This window comes from Artemia franciscana, chromosome 4, assembly GCF_032884065.1.
Source record: "Artemia franciscana chromosome 4, ASM3288406v1, whole genome shotgun sequence".
Lineage (NCBI taxonomy): Eukaryota > Metazoa > Arthropoda > Branchiopoda > Anostraca > Artemiidae > Artemia > Artemia franciscana.
Window position 1 is genome coordinate 59,563,033 of NC_088866.1, and position 17,895 is coordinate 59,580,927.

A 17,895-nucleotide genomic window follows, 5' to 3' on the forward strand; every position below is an offset into this window, starting at 1 on the left:
TTATTTTATATACAAAATAATATCATTTGCACAAGACCTTCTAATTATCTTCCGATTTCTATAAGAACCTGGTAGATACAAGAAATATTTGCAATGACGAAATATAGGACTCTTGTATTTTGTAAATCTTGATTATTAAAAAACGGGGGCAAACCGGACAACAATAACATAGAGTGATCGCAATATTTAGAATAAAGTCTGGATTAAGCCTTTTTTTGAAAATCTGTCTCGACTTGGGACAGTTTTCGCGTGCCTAATTTTACGTTTACTTTTAATATCATTAACCCCACAAGATTGAAAAGACGATAAGGATAAACAAATTTAGTAGTAGTAGTAGTAGTAGACAGGTTTAACAGCAAAAACTTGGCAGCATTCGCTAACTTGTGTTTTCTTACAACATGTTCAAAATCAAACTAAATTTGTAAATATAAATCAACTATAATCATTAACTATTACATATTGACAAAAACTAAGAAGAAAGAATTTCCATATCGGTTTATCCTTGCTTTAATGGGAACTACCTTTTTTGCTTTTTTGTTTTTGATCGTAAAGGTTGATCAGGTAGAATGTGACAGTTCTGAAATTTTGAAAGCAAAAACTTTCCAGAACTCATTATCAGAGTTTCCTACTGGCTTAGGAGTGACGGCAGTCCTAGAATATCAAGAGCCTTTTCGTAAAGGGATGTCACGGCAGCCCAATATGATCAATATCACTCGCTTCTGAACTGGTTCAAGCTCTTGACAAAGATAGAATGTTCTAAGTGCTGAGGACACCCAAATAGGTCAAGCATATTACAGAGTGGGGTGGACGTACGTTAGGTATGCATACTTAATACTATCTGTGATCGCACTAAACCTACACATACCGTTTAAAGTCTGTAGACGAGTTTTTGTACTTTTAACCATGATTTTGACGTGTGTAACAAAGCTGAAGTCATTGGAGAATGTAACTCCAAGGATCTTGATGCTGTTCATTAGAAGGAATGGCACAATTGGTTCCATAACATTGCTTTTAGCGGGTTAAAGCGTACTATCTTTGACTTTTCTAATTAAACTCAGGATTTAGCTCAACACACTCCACATACCAACAGATTAGACTAGAGGGAGGCAAAACGAGAATGATCCGCATATATCACTGTATCTAAAATCTTACTATAATACATTCGGCGGGTTAGGATCGGCTATGGGTGATCTATCAAACTTCGCGACATTAATCACTTTTTTCCGCTGACTATGGGTCTCTTTAGATTGCTTTTAACATCGCTTTTAGCGGGTTAAAGTGCACCATCTTTGACTTGTTCCTATTAATCTCAAGATTTAGCTCCGCGCATCTTACATACCAAGCCAAATACTAATAACAAGCCAACGAATCGAAGAAACAAGCTTAATTGAGAAAGAAGATAACTACTTTGATGTTTAGCATTAAGAACTAAATATTCACATTTTCAGTATTAAGTTTGATGTCGATTTCCTCAAAATACTTAGAAAAAAGCTGGATCAACTAAATTAGGCTACATTTCATGTGGCTGATCAAAAGTAAGTCATCTTCATATGTAATATAAGAAAGATTTGTTAGGGCTAAGAAACATGATAGATTAATACTTGTGAAACAGAATAAAGACAAGCATGAAAAAAAAAACAGAGATAGGACTCCTGTTTGCCTAAGACCAGACGGGATACGGATATTACCAAATCAAGTGTCACCTGAATTAAGTCGAACATATGAATTAGCATACCAAGAACGAAGAGTTGATATAAAAGACACATTAACACCAGGATGGATTAAAGAATATCAAAGTTGGCTATGGTATTTTGAATCAAACACTTTTGAAACATCGAGTGCATAAAAATGAACCTCGAAACTCTTATGCACTTCAATTAATAGCGAAGCTAGAGTATGATGAGCATGTTGGAATCCTGTATACGGCTTAAAGCCCAGCAAATTAGATATATAATCCACTTTAGACAGGAGATCAGAGAGCAAAACATACTGAAATATTGTACTTAAAGTATAATTAGCCGAAATAGGCCTATACGAAGCGCAACTAGTTGAATCCATACCATGTTTCAAAATTGACGTAATGTCATCACATAAAGACTAATTAGGGACTAAAGACGAGATTAAACACATCTGGAAAAATAGTTGCAAGTAAAAAACTAATTAATCTGATTAGATATTGAGGTGAAAAGTATTGATGCCGTCGATATTACAAGATTTCAATTTAAGCTTCTCCAAACTTCTATTGACACGGTCAATACAAAAGGAAGTACATGAGCTTGAGTAGTTTTCTTAGGCAATCATGCAACAGAGGAAGGCAAAATGAAAATGAACCGCAAATATCAATGTATCAAAAATCTTACTATAATGATTAATCCATGTTAAACCCAACACCTGTATCAATCAAGCTTCTATCAATCAAACCTCTATCGTGACATTTTTAACCCCCTTTGCGATATTATGTACATAAATCCTAATTTGGAGGTTATATTGAAGCCTCTGTTACTACCATATGCTTATGCAAAGACTTCGGGATTGAATGCAAAAGCTGTAATATTTGAGAGAAGTATACAGCTCCTTAACTGAGTTTTGTCCAACTCAAATAAAGTGTGCTCTATTTTTAAAAGTAAGCTTTTGACGATTGACTTTTGATTTCTTGCCACTGACAATCACTCGAATCTGCAGTTTTTGCTGCTGCTGACACCAGAGCCACTTAGAGAATTTACCAAGCAACGGTTTCACTAATATATAGTCCTTTTAATAATTCTTCAAACGCTGCAGTGACCTATCTATAGTACAAAATGTATAACTAGGCATTTGATGGGCTCCATTTCTTATGTGAAAGATTTCATTTAGTAGATAATGCCCTACTCTAGTCACATCATTTAATATTAGAGTAGAGAATGATGATAGGAGGTAATAAGCTTACCTAAGCTATGGATGTCAGGTGATTGATTTTTCTTCTAACGATAATTTCGACAGGACATGTGCCTGTCAACCTGATGATGACAGGCACATGTCCTGTCGAAATTATAGTTAGAAGTAAAATCAATCACCTGACATCCATAGCTTAGGTAAGCTTATTACCTTCTATCATAATTATGTATGAAAGTCAGGTTGGCCTTAGAGAATATAATATCAGGGTAGAGTAGCACCTTTAGTTCACCTAGAGGTGCTAATCTAAAGATAAATCTGCAGTTCAATCTATGTACCATATTTGTTGATGGCATAACACTTTTGATTATAGCCATGCAAACTGTAGCCATTTCATGGTCCCCTCCTTTTAAGACCAGAGAAATAAGCTGTATATATTAGTATAATGTATACAGATACATTAAGCTGTTGTTTGGGCACTAGGACGCTTCTGTTTACAATATAGAGTTTTCTAATATAATGCTATCCCATTACACCTACTTAGACCCTCAGACAGCTTCCTCTGGAAATCAGCTCACAGAATTGAATATAGTATGTCACAATTACAAAAGAGAGCGGCTCAGTATGTTTAGATTATTTATTGTTTAATGTGGTGCTCTATTAAACTGTTTAATTTTGGCCAGTAGATAAATGGATATGGATACATTCAATTGAGAACTACAAACCTTCACAAAAGAAACGGATGCCATCAAAACCCTAGCAATAAATGTTGTACAATGTAAAGGTTTCTTTGTGACTTAAATGATATTACTCGACCTGAACATTTCTTGAAAGATTCCCCTTACTACCCATAGCATGCAAAGTAGCAACAGTTTTTGTAGCAGTAGTAGGATTACTGGAAATTAGCAAAAAGTACCTTTTGCGTTCATCAGTTCGTCAAAAGATTCGGAAAAATTCAACTTAATAGCATAAACCATTCCTGAAATGCTTCTGTTTAGTATTGTTTCACTATTCCCCAAAATCCTAGGTCTAACAACTTCAACTTTCGTGGAAGTCCTAGCAGTAGCACCAGAAGTAATTAGAGTAGTAGAAATAGTATTAGTAGTAGAAGTGCTAGCATTATTCAGTGTTTTAGTATCTATACTAGCAGTAGAACAAGTAGTAATCGTAGTATGGACAAACTGCACATAGATTGCATGTTGTGATTCTGTTCAACTTCCCGCCGTCAATGTTCGCTAAAAATTTCACCTTTATACAATTCAACATATTTTTAATTTTAAGCACAGTAGTGATAGTACTAGTAGAGAGAGTAGCAGCAGTAGAAACATATTGCCTTTGGTCAGATAAATTATCCTGTCCTCAAACCCTTGATTTTTCAACTTAATACAAGGAGCCGTATATATGACATTGTTGATTGACACTTCTGACAAATTGCTCATTCATTGTTTAAATTACATTCAGCTTTCCCCTCAACATGTTTGGAGTATTAGAAATAGCATTAAAAGTAGTAGCGGTGCCGTGCACTTACTCCCTTTGGTGAATTGACCTTCCCCCTTAAGCATTCTCTTAAATTTCCATATTGATAGCCAGATTTAATTTATTTAGGCCATTTTAATAATCAAACGCATATAGTGTGATTAGACTTAGTTCAAGTTTTTCATCAACTATCTATTAATTTTCACCTTCACACACTTACCCTTATTAGTAACTCCATCATAGTAGTGGTGGTAGTAATAGTAGAAGTAATAGCATTAGTATTATTTTATTAGTAATGTGGAAATAGTAGTTGAGAGTTCAGAGTTCAGTGTTTTATTCATCAATAAATACAAAATGGGAATACGATACTCTTATTCCCCCTCGAGGGGTTCTCTGGCAAGGGATACAAGGGGAGTAAAAAAACAACAATATAAGCAACAACCCCAAAAAAGAACAATAGTCAAATAACATACCAGATGGAAAATAGAACATACATGAGGCCTTTGGGTCAAAGCACTGATAAGACAACTTTACACCGTAAACAACCACTCAGGGGACATCAGCTCCTCACAGAAAATAAATGCTATTATGTGTGATTCCTTACTAAATGGTACTTAAAATTACTTTTAAATGTCCCAAACAAGTGGACGTAGTGATTTCTAGCCATGTTGGCAAGTAAAGAGGGGATTGATATCAGATCAAATAGCAGGGATAGGCAGAACACAGATATTATATGAAGAACGGAGACTATATGAAACTTCTGAATAGATCCAGGAAATGTGTGTCTAAGTTTTCGAATGATACCTATGCTCCATGAAACCTTAGCCCAAATCATAGCTATATAGTTTCAAAGTGAAAGGTACTCATCAAACAGGATGCCAAACAATTGGACCACTCGATTCTTTGGTCTACATAAGGAGCCTTGTGACATCTGAAGGTATGTAAGTTGAGTGAAAGCTATACAAATTCGAGAGAAAATACGAAAATGTGACTTACCAATATTCAAGACCAAGTGTTCGCATTAAACCATGAAATAACTATCTCGAATATTACCACAAGGTTAAGCTCCGTCTTCCCAAGGGTCCCAAGAGTGGTGTTTTCAGCAAAAACGACTGGAAAATCTTCATTAGAAGTAGTATTGGAACACGATCAAGCATCAGGATGACACAGCTTACAGCATACCAGGGGCCTTGTGTTTTTTACCGCCAAAATCAGATTATTAACATAAATCAGAAATAAAATGGAGTTAAGAACAGATACTTGAGGGACGCCATAGCATACTTTACTTCAGAAGGGGTCCAGAAAAGCCGATCTATTGAAATAAGCCTACCAGAAAGAAATGAATATAACGAAGAAAAAGCGTTCCATCTCATACCAATATGCGATAGTTTCTAAAGAAGAATCCGAAAATTCAAGGAATAAAAACCTTTTTGAACATCCAAAAATAAAGCTGCTGGGATATGACCAAAATCTATTTTCGAATGTATGAAATTCAAGTAGGCTGTGCAAGCATGCTCTGTATAGTGATTCATTCGGAATCCAAACTGGAAATCAAGGAAAAATTGTTTGCCATCCAGAAAACTAAGAAGCCTGGATGGCAGAGCCTTCTCAAAAATTATGCTTAAAACAGATTGAAGAAAATTTTGCCTATAATTATCGGGATCATTCCAAGAACCACCCTTATAGAGCACAATTGCCTTAGCCCTTTTTAGAGATTTAAGGACAATTCCTTTGGCGAAAGACAAATTGACAAGTTTAGTGAATGGTGAAAGAATAGCTGGCAGAATGGCACGGATAACCATTGTAGGAATATTGTCTGGTCCTGAAGACGATGATTCATTAAAAGTATTTACGCTACGAGCTACCTCCAATTCAGAATCAGAGTTCTTGACCATTCTGAAATCGCAACATTAAGTTTCAGAGCTTGTAGAGGAAGCAGTTGTCATTTCTATATTAGCAAAATAAGAGGTAATATCTAGCTGAACATCTTATTCTTCTTTAACGGTTCTACCATCTATTATCAGCATTGATTGAACTGAAGGCAGAGGGGAAGAAGGTCTAAGAACAGAATTAATTAAATACCATATCTTTCTAACATTCTTTCCACATTCAGAAAATTTCCTATGATAATAGCCTTCCAGAGACTTAGCCTTCCAACAGAAAGAATTCAATAAACTCCTATAGGCCTTGAATCGGTCTTAATCAGCTACAGATGATGAATCATCATAAGGCTTCAAAAAATAATTTTTCTTATCCAGCTTTTATGGAGGCCTGAAGTCATCCAAGGACTCAGTGGTGTTATCTTTTTAGAAGTATTGGGTGCTAGAACCTAGTTGCAAACTTCCAGGATTCCTTCTTTTACTAATTCATAAAAGAAATCGAAAGAGCGGTTAAAATCAGATTCAGAAACCAAACTATCCCATTGCCAATCAGTCAGACGAGAATTAAATAGACCTAGCTCAGTATCACCATAACGGAAGAAAATGGATATTAGATGGTGATGCTATACACCGAGCTTAATCAGCACCCTTATATCGGAAAAAAGCAAAAAAATATCTGAAATATTACTAAAAAGCACCGAATTATCTAAGACATCTAGCATTGAAAAAATATTATAAATAAGAGCCACAAGAAAATATGTAACTGTGCATAACTGTACTTGAGGCAAATATTACATAAGTATTCAATGGTTTAAAATATTAGGAACCATAGTTTAATCAATGATGACAAAGAAATGAAAATCTGCTTTTATTTAAAGTCTGAAATAGTAGCGAGAAGTCCAGTACAAATTAATTCCATTTAGACATCAACCTCTTTGCAAATAAACTAAAAAATTTTGCATCTCTTTTTTGACCTATTATTGTTATCTTTATCGTTGGTTTGATTATTCAATTAATTACAATTTTTTTTAAAGGCATATTATTCATTAGTAGTGATTTCTTTTCGGTGTGAAATTTACTTTCTCTTCTCGATTTACTTCAGAAGAATATAGCATTTTCTCATTTAATATGACTCATAGTGCTTTAAAGGCATTAAGAGCTCAATCTATATTCCCTTTAGTATTAATTTAATCAGTTTATAATGCTCAATGTTACAGTTTGCCATGAAAATCGAGCTATGAAGAGTCTTCTCCATATTAGCAAAATAAGAGGTAATCTCTAGCTGAACATCTTACTCTTTTTTAACAGTTCTACCATCGATTATAAGCATTGATGGAACTGAAGGCAGAGGGGAAGTAGGCTTAAGAACAGAATTAATTAAATACCATGTCTTCCTAACATCCTTTCCACATTCACAAAATTTCCTATGATAAAAGCCTTCCAACAGAGAGAATCCAATAAACTTCTATAGGCCTTGGTTCGGTCGTAATCAGCTATAGATGATAAATCATAGTAAAGCTTCCACAAATAACTTTTCCTTATCCAGATTTTATGGAGACCCGAATTCATCCAAGGACTCTGTGGTGATATCCTTTTGGAATTATCGGGAGCTAGAACCTAATTGCAAACTTCCAGGATTTCTTCTTTTACTAATTCATAAAAGAAATCAAAAGAGCGGTTAAAATCAGATTCAGAAACAAAACTATTCCATGGCCAATCAGTCAGACGAGAATTAAGTAGACCTAGCTCAGTATCACTGTAACGGAAGAAAAAAGATATTAAAAGGTGATGCTATACACTGAGCTTAATCAGCACCCTTATATCGGAAAAAAGCAAAAAAAATATCTGAAATATCACTAAAGAGCACAGAATTATCTAAGACATCTAGTGATGAAAAAATATTATAAATAAGAGCCACAATGATATATATATAACTGTACATAACTGTACTTGAGGCAAATGTTACATAATGCACCCACTAATAAAATGATTTATCCAGACTTTTTCTTATGAATGAAATAAACTCAGTTTAAAAATACATCTTTCGTATTTTTGTGCATACACTAATTAGGCATGGTTAAAATGGAAAACCAGCTACTGATCAGTCTAATTAGGCATATACATAAAGCTGAGAATCAGCTACTGAATGACAACGATATTGTCGTCTTACCAAGGGACGTCAATTCACGAAAATGTAGGGGAGGGAGAAGGGCCAAATATAAGTTATAAAAATCTTGGGGGGCAACTATGTTTTTTTGTTGATTTTTCTCTATTAAAATACCAAAAAAGGTATGTTTATTGAAAGTTTTTTTAAAGTCTAGGGGCGGGAGGGCAAAAATATCAAGGGTCATTCAAACCCCTTATATCGGAAAAAACGAAAAAAAATATCTGAAATATCACTAAAAAGCACCGAATTATCTAAGACATCTAGTAATGAAAACGGAAGAAAAAGGATATTAGATGGTGATGCTATACACCGAGCTTAATCAGCACCCTTATATCGGAAAAAGGCAAAAAAATATCTGAAATATCACTAAAAAGCACCGAATTATCTAAGACATCTAGTAATGAAAAAATATTATAAATAAGTGTCACAAGAAAATATATAACTGTACATAACTGTACTTGAGGCAAATATTACATAAGAATTCAATGGTTTAAAATATTAGGAACCATAGTTTAATCAATGATGACAAAGAAATGACAATCTGCTTTTGTTTAAAGTCTGAAATGTTAGCGAGAAGTCCAGTGCAAATTGACTCCATTTAGACATCAACCTCCTTGCAAATAAACTAACAAATGTTGCATCTCTTTTTTGACCTATTATTGTTATCTTTATCATTGGTTTGATTATTCAATTAATTAAAATTATTTTTAGAGGCATACTGTTCATTCGTAATGACTTGTTTTCGGTGTGAAATTTACTTTCTCTTCTCGATTTACTTCAGAAGAATTTTGCATTTTCTCATTTGATATGACTCTAGTTTTTTAAAGGCATTGAGAGCTCAATCTATTATCCTCTTAGGATTATTTTAATCAGTTTATAATGGTCAACGTTGCAGTTTGCTATGAAAATCGAGCTATGAAGAGTCTTCTCTATATTAGAAAAATAAGAGGTAATCTCTAGCTGAACTTCTTACTCTTTTTTAACAGTTCTACCATCGATTATCAGCATTGATGGAACTGAAGGCAGAGGGGAAGTAGGTCTAAGAACAGAATTAATTAAATACCATGTCTTCATAACATCCTTTCCACATTCAAAAAATTTTCTATGATAAAAGCCTTCCAACAGAGAGAATCCAATAAACTTCTAGAGGCCTTGAATCGGTTGTAATCAGCTACGGATGATAAATCAGAGTAAAGCTTCCACAAATAATTTTTTCTTTATCCAGATTTTATGGAGGCCTGAATTCATTCAAGGACTCAGTGGTGTTATCCTTTTGGAAGTATCGGGAGCTAGAACCTAATTGCAAACTTCCAGGATTTCTTCTTTTACTAATTCATAAAAGAAATCAAATGAACGGTTAAAATCAGATTCAGAAACCAAACTATCCCATGGCCAATCAGTCAGACTATGATATGTTTGTTTCGGTTTTACTTGGTTATTCTACATTTGTTTTTTCAATGGTATATATTTTGGGGGTGATACCTAATACGGGGATGCCATAGGGAATCTATGGCAGGCAAGCCACTTGCCTGGGTAGGGAATTTAAATTGCGAAAACCCTATAGGCAAGCGTATATTCTCCTGATGAGCCCCTTGTGTTGGGTTGTTGCCTCTGAATTATTTGACTTTTTCGTTGTTTTTATTGTTTTTAATATATGGTAAATGACAACCTATACTTAATTACGACACGACTGCTTGTCATGGATTACTATTTATGGTTGATTGTGTATGGCTATGCTGTTTGACCAATATAATTGTATGGATGAGTAGGGTGAAGGTCTCATTCAAGTACTGATCTATATTAATTACAAATGTAGAAAAAAAGTCTTCCACTCTACTCCTGTCTTTGTTTAATACGTGTTTGTGCTGTTGCATTGGTGATTTCTTTTTTCATTAAATATATATACATATTAATATATATATATATATATATATATATATATATATGTATATATATATATATATAATAATATATATAATATATATATAAATATATATATAATATATATATATATATATATATATATAATATATATATATATATATATATATATATATATATATATATATATATATATATATATATATATATGTATATATTAATATGTATATATATATATATATATATATATATATATATATATATATATATATATATATATATATATATATATATTAATATGTATATATATATATATATATATATATATATATATATATATATATATATATATATATATATATATATGTGTGTGTATTTATTCATTAATACCAAATACGGTAAGCTTTCAAGCTTATCGCATATATATATATATATATATATATATATATATATATATATATATATATATATATATATATATATATTTATATATATATATATATATATATATATATATATATATATATATATATATATATATATATATATATATATATATATATATACTATACAACATTCTTTGCTATTCCATTACCTGTGCATATAATAGATTGTCCAGTTCACCGACTCTTGAGCATGCAACTTATAGTTGTCCGTGGGAAAAACAATCAGTGTTAAGATCTATACTGCATTTTTCTAGTGATTTCCATTGAACTTTGTTCATTGTGATTTCAAATACTAAAAGAATTGGGAATTTCAATCTTTTAAATTGAAAAGGCAGATCGTTTGAATCATGAGAATGCAAAAAATAAGAACAGCCCCACCCTTGGAAGGTCCTTTTAAAATTGTTGCCTCTATCACGTTTTCTATTTTTTTTTATGGCAAGTCTCGTGCCATTCCAAAGGTTTGGGGGTTAATATTTCGCAACAGTATTTTTGGTACGCCTATTTTCAGTTATAGCATGTGTGGTGGAAACCCTGGGAGATCCAGGTATTTTAAAAATTCTGACGGATAGTTAACGGCTTCATTTTATTTCAGAACTGTGTTGACTGACTTGTAAATGACTGCCTGGTATGAATCTTGGCCAGAATAATAATTTTGATTTCGTGGACATCTTTGTTCTTGGCTGCCAGAATATCTCTTTACCTTAGCCATTTATAATTTTTATAATTGGTTAGAATATTTGGAAATACCTCTTCAACCAAATCATTTATGACGCCAATAAATTACAGAATTCAGGAGGCAGTTGTATACGTTCTTAAATTAAGGCAACTGGGAGCTTTCAGTTTTCAATTGCCAGCAACAGATCTGAAAATATTTCACCAGAGTGATCATTTTGTAATCGGACTTGCATATTTATATTTAAATTTAACGTCTGCGTGTACCAATAAATTAGAATTTTTCAGGCAAGCATTCATTTCATCCAGTGGTGTAGATCTAGGAATAATAGGTAATGTTTGCTGAAATCTCCTGCAAGGAATATTAATGTGCTGCCAAATGGTTTGAAATTTCCTCGCAAATCCTACAATGATCGGTCAATAGCCTCGAGTGATTTCTTGTGTGCCATCGTGCACTCGTCCCAAACAATAATTTTGCATTGCTAGAATACTTTTCCCACCCAGATGATTTGGAAATGTGTCATCTTGGAGTTTCTGTAGATTGCATATTCAGAGGCAATTTCAAAGCAGAATGAGCAGTTCTACCACCAAGCAGCAACAATGCGCTATTCCGGACGATGCAAGGGACAACGGTATGTCATTTTTGGAACGAATTGATGCCAGAATCAATCTTATTTGAAAAGTTTTGCTAGTACCTCCTGGCACATCCAAGAAGAAAATTCTTCAATTTTGTTTGTTTTTAAATTTTTTTTATTTTTATTTTTTTTTTTTAGATCATTACTATCACTTTTAATTTCCTTGCTTTGTTTTACATCGCCTTGTCTTTCGTCATTATGAAATACATATCGCTGAACCTTTGTTTTTTTTTTAACTAAAATCTGGTAGGCATTGATGACCTTATCCAATTTTGTGTCCAAACCCAATCATCATCGCTATCATTTTTATTTTTGATACGTTTTGATTCTCGCTGTCCAGGTTGATTTTATTCTAACTGCACGGTTTCGTGTTTCTCCAGTGTTTCGTCCTGGTGTTCAATTTTTGGTAACATTTGGCATTTGACATTTGGTAGCATTTGAAACTAATTGAAACTTGGACAAAAATTTTTTGTGTGCCTAGTACTCTAAAGCTCAATAATTTCTAATAAACCACAAACTTTTGGGTTTCTTTTTTAAGGTTTACGAATTACTTTAATCCGTTGTCAAAATATATTGAAATATTCATGCAATTGCCAGTTTTTTAAATTTTAAACATTTTAATGAAATTGGAAGAGCCTCAATTTTTTGAATACTTATTATTCAAAAAAACTATTATTGAATACTTAATTAAGACAGCGTGGTAGAAAAAATAAAAAGAACTGAAACCTCTGTTTTTATTTTTTTGAATGATTCCTTTTTGTTTTTTTCTTCTTTTAGATTTTGACGTTTTCTCAGTTTTTCTTTTATTTAGTTTTTCTTTTTGATTTTTCTTAGTTTCTTCTTTTTTAATTTATAGATCTGACAATTGTAGATCTGACTTCTGAAAATTTATGACAAAATTGTTATTGGCTTTATCCACGGGCACAATTAAAAATTCATTTTGTAGATTAGCAATAGTTTGTTTTATCTTAACATTATAAAATAATGATTTAGTATTACTATTTTTTCAGTTAGCATATATTTTATTTCGTATTCTACTAATAATTAAATTCTTCCAGCTTTGAAATCTTTCTTTATTTTTATTCTCTTTCCTACACCACTTATCAATAAGTGATTCAAAATCATTTTCAAAGCTATCAAGAATACTAGATGGTTTCTAATGATGAGAAAGACAGAAATTATCCCTTTTATTCATTATAACTTGAAGATCATCTTGTTTTATTATTGATAAGTCACCTGTTATAACATGTTGGTAAGTGGGATTTATAAATGGACCTAGCTGCTTACAATTACAAAAAGGTTTCCAATTTATATTACTCTCCAATCTTCTAAGTATTAAATTATAATTAAAATCATTTGCTCATTAGACTTTGGAAATTTATAAGTTAAAACTGGACTATAATTGCAATTCAAATTACTAAGAAAGGCCTGTTTCGCATGCAGCTGATTTAAAATTTCTGGTAAATTAATATATTCAATCTGATTACAAGCAAAATTAATAGGTAAATATAATCTTTTGTCCTTATTACCAATCTTATCAGACTTATTCATTATTGAAATAAATTTCAGTTTAGTTAGAATGCAAATTTTATCGCATATTACTTTACTATTATATTCAAGAGCTGTATAATTCTTAACAATCCAGAAAAGTTTGATTAAATTCTTCTTGGATAATTTCTTTAAACATTTATTACAGAAGTTATACCTTAGATTCAAGCAGCTGGCATAGATCAATAGAAAACATATGTAAATCTAATTTATTTTTTCATTATTTTCCTATGTCCTCTCGTTTGTTTTTCACGTTTAGTAGGACAAGTAAAAAAAGGATGGTCCATAAAACCATCAATACATTTCACAACAACACAACACATGTCTCCATATTTTGCTATTTAATCATTTAGCCCAAAAGGATAAGCTTTAAGAAGATTGTGGATCCAGCAATCCTCCTCTTTGCGTAATCTCTTATTCTTCTCTTCTCTTTTTGAATTTCCTAACTCTAAACTTTTTAAAATTATGATAGTTATATCTAATATGGAAAAAATACCATTATTACAATGTTTAACTAGATAGTTAATAGTTTTTTCATTATTAACAGTGTTCTTATGAACAGAAAATATTTTATATATATTATTAGTTTTTTCCTTATATATTATAGGCAGCTTTTATTACATACTAATAGGTAAATTAATTAGTTTTTTTTACAATTAACATTACCACGTAACTTGCATACAAATTTTTGTTTCTACATTGTACTCTTAACAAAAGTCTGTGGGATGAAATATATATATATATATATATATATATATATATATATATATATATATATATATATATATATATATATATATATATATATATATGTATATATATATGTATATTTATATATTTAACCCTTTACAGACAATTGTGGTAGAAACACAACACTTTACTCTTTGAGTTTAGACTGACATCTTTCTGTAAAAAAATATTGCTTTTAGCAACATCTTTCGATTTTGCTGAAAGATGGCAGTCGATTGATGCCATCGGGGAACTACTGTGTGACGCCTGGCCTAAACAGCTAGTCACTAAACCAAAGGATGAGAGAAACGAATGAAAAGGTAGCCAATTTCTAAACCAGAAACTGGAAATAAAATGAAAAGGTGGAAGATTCCTTGTATGTCATATGTGTACAAAATATATACAATTTATAATTACTGTAGGAGAAATTCACAAAGTGTGCAAGAATTTGGATCAGTAGCAAGAAGCATTTCCTCATGTTGTAAAAATACAATATTGGACGATTGTAGCTCAAAATTGTGAAACGAATAACGCGTACCAAAAATGCTTATGCGGTAATAAACAAAAGCTATTGTTTGTCTTAGGCTTGTGGTTGTTACTATTATAGACCAGTGTATTCATAGGAATAATATATATATATTAGAAGTTAAATAATGTTTTGCTTTCTTTACGAGCTCAAAATTGCCAAATTGATGCAGAAGAGGCCACCAAGTATATTTTTGACATTCCAGAAGACATGTTGTCGGACTTGTCCAACAATGATGATGACGATGATCCAGACTTCCTGTCCCCGGAAGATCTTATCGATGATCCTGATGAAGACTTGTTGCCTCTACTGAAGAATCCCTACTTCTTTTTGGAACAGAATGACGTGGAGGCAACCAGGAACAGGAAGTACTGGAAAATCAAAGAAGAAATCAAAAGTCCAAGAAAAATTCGGCTGGAGAAAAGTGGAGATAGAAAAAGTTGATCTGTCCTGGAAAGGAGAGCCTCACCAAGTTCCAAGCATCTTGGAGACTCCACTGAAATACTTCCGAAAACTCTTTGACGATGAACTTCTTGAGCTGATAGTTGAATAAAGCAATCTCTTTACACTTCAAACTGAGGAATGAAACCTCTTGCTCACTGTCGAAGAGCTAAAAGTTTTCATGAGTATTATTCTATTATTGGGGGTGATAAGAGTTCCCGATTATTGAATACACAGGGAAGAAGCTACCAGATACCCACAAATTTCCGACAAGATGGGCCAACAAAGATTTGATTAAATCAAACGTTTTCTTCACTTCAACGACAACAGTAAAGCTAAAAAACCTGGAGAACAAGGATTTGACAAGCTATACAAGATTCGACTCGTTCTGGATCATATCCGTTCCAAGTTTCTTGAAGTTACTCCAGAACAACACCATTCAATTGACGAGCAAATGATTCCTTTCAAGGGTCGAAGCAACTTGAGACAATATCTGACGAAAAAGCCGACAATGTAGGAAAAAAATTCTTCACAAGAGCTGTTTTGCCAGGTTTTGTACATGATTTTGAAGTTTAGCAAGGGAAGGGCACTCTTGTTGAAGATGACATAGAGCCAGATCTTGGAGTCTGAGTCAACATAGTTTTACGTCTGAAAACTCCCTTGCCAGAGAAAATGAACTACAAGATTTATTTTACAACTGGTTTTCAAGCTTGAAACCACTGAGTTTGCTCAAATCAAAGGATTTCTTTCTATTGGTACGTTGAACAAAGCACGACTGAAGGGCTGCTGCTCCACACAGATTGTGAAATGAAGAAACGAGTGAGAGGAACTACAGATTACAGGACTGACATTCATTCCTTCGTTATGGTAGTGAAATGGTTAGATAAAAACACGGTTCGCTTGCCTTCGACGTATGCAGGAATAACACCACAGAATACATGCAGACGCTGGAAAGTCAAGGATAAATCCAGGGTTGAATTTTCAAGACCAGCCATTGTTTATGAGTACAACCATCACATAAGTTGCGTAAATTTAGCGGACATGCTGGTGGAGATCTGCCGAACTCATCTTTTGACACGAAAATGGTATATGAGAAACTTCTGGTGGCTTATTGAGAAAGCAGGTTGCAATAGTTGGCTTGTTTTCAGGTCACACGTCAAAGTGCTGACTTTAAGGAGAAAATAACCAATGATCGTGAGAACCTTCAGGTCTGAAGTTGCTGCAGGGTGGTATGTCTTGGCGCATGTGATGCCCCAACTTAAATATCCTTAAGAAATCCAAAAGAAACAATTTTGAAATAAAAATTTCTTGAAGAAAAATGAAAATAAAAATATCGAAGAAAAAATACAGAAGAAAAAAGAATCGAAGAAGAAAATTTTTAATACAATAAATCTGAAAGAAGAAAATCTTGAAAAAAATTCTTCTAGGAATATTTGTTTCCGTACGCTTTTTTAACTTTTGAAAACAGATTCTTGTTATTTTGTCTGACTTTTGAAAAATAAACTCGTTTACATTTTTGACCTTTGAAAAAATCTGTGTGTTTCTGACTTCATGAAAATTCTGTTCATATGTATCAAAATTTGGTAAAAGCCCCGGAAAATTCCTGTACACTTGTCCCTAACTTTTGAAAAACATCCCATTTATTTTCTCTGACTCTTGGAGAATCTAGGAAAATCCTTTTTGTGTGTTTCTGACTTATAAGCTCAATTTATGTGTACAATGTTTGTGTTTCTGACATTAATATGTATGTTCGCGTATCTGAATCTTGAAAAAAATTCTGTTTAATATTTTACTGGCTGAAAGAATTCTTCTTTGCTTGTTTCTTAACTTTGACAAAAATACTTTTCATTTATTTCTGACTTGAGAAAATTCCGATTAATGTGCCTCTGACGTTTGAAAAAACGTATTTTACTTTTTTTTAACTTTTTGAAAAAAGATTTTTCTTATTTCTTACTTAAGAAAAAACTTATTCACCTCTCTAACTTAAAAAATAATTTCTGACTCTTTTCTAAGTGAAAAAAAAAAACAAAAAGAATTTTTTCAGTCTTCAAAACATTAAAACATAATATTTCTTTTCAAAAATCAGACACACAAAAATACTTAAAGTCAAACACACAAATATCAAACTCGTGAATTCAGTTTTCATAAATCAAAGAAACATACACAGGATTTTCAGAGGTTTTTCGAGAGTTAGAGAAAATAAATGGAATGTTTTTCAAAATTTTTGGACATGCGTATGCCAATTTTCAGGAAGTTTTGCCAAAGTCTGACGCTTATGAAAAGAATTTTTCCAAATCAGAAAGATACAGATTTGTTTTCAAGATTAAAAATATGAACAAGATTCCTTTCAGATTCAGAAAAATGGACAAGATTGTGCACTTCAAAAGTTGAATAAATTGTGCAAAAAAAATATTCATTGATGATTTTATTTCAAGATTTTCTTCATCAAAATTTATTTCTTCAATATTGTTTTCTTCGATTCTTTTTTCTTACAAATTTTTTCTTCATTATTTTTGTTCTTAGTTTTTTCTTCGAGATTGTTTTTTTTTTAAAATTGTGTTTTCAGAATTTCTTTTCTTAATGAATTTTTCTTAAGTCAGTCAGGTAAACGAGTTTCTTTTTA

The 17,895-nt window shown here is 32.3% G+C and overlaps 1 protein-coding gene across 1 annotated transcript; it reads left to right on the forward strand.

Moving 5' to 3' along the window:
* The first annotated feature begins 16,079 nt into the window (after positions 1–16,079).
* LOC136025806 (piggyBac transposable element-derived protein 2-like) lies at positions 16,080–16,457 on the forward strand. The gene has a single exon (XM_065701797.1). The coding sequence runs from the start codon at positions 16,080–16,082 to the stop codon at positions 16,455–16,457; it is 378 nt and encodes a 125-aa protein (XP_065557869.1).
* The last annotated feature ends 1,438 nt before the right edge of the window (positions 16,458–17,895 follow it).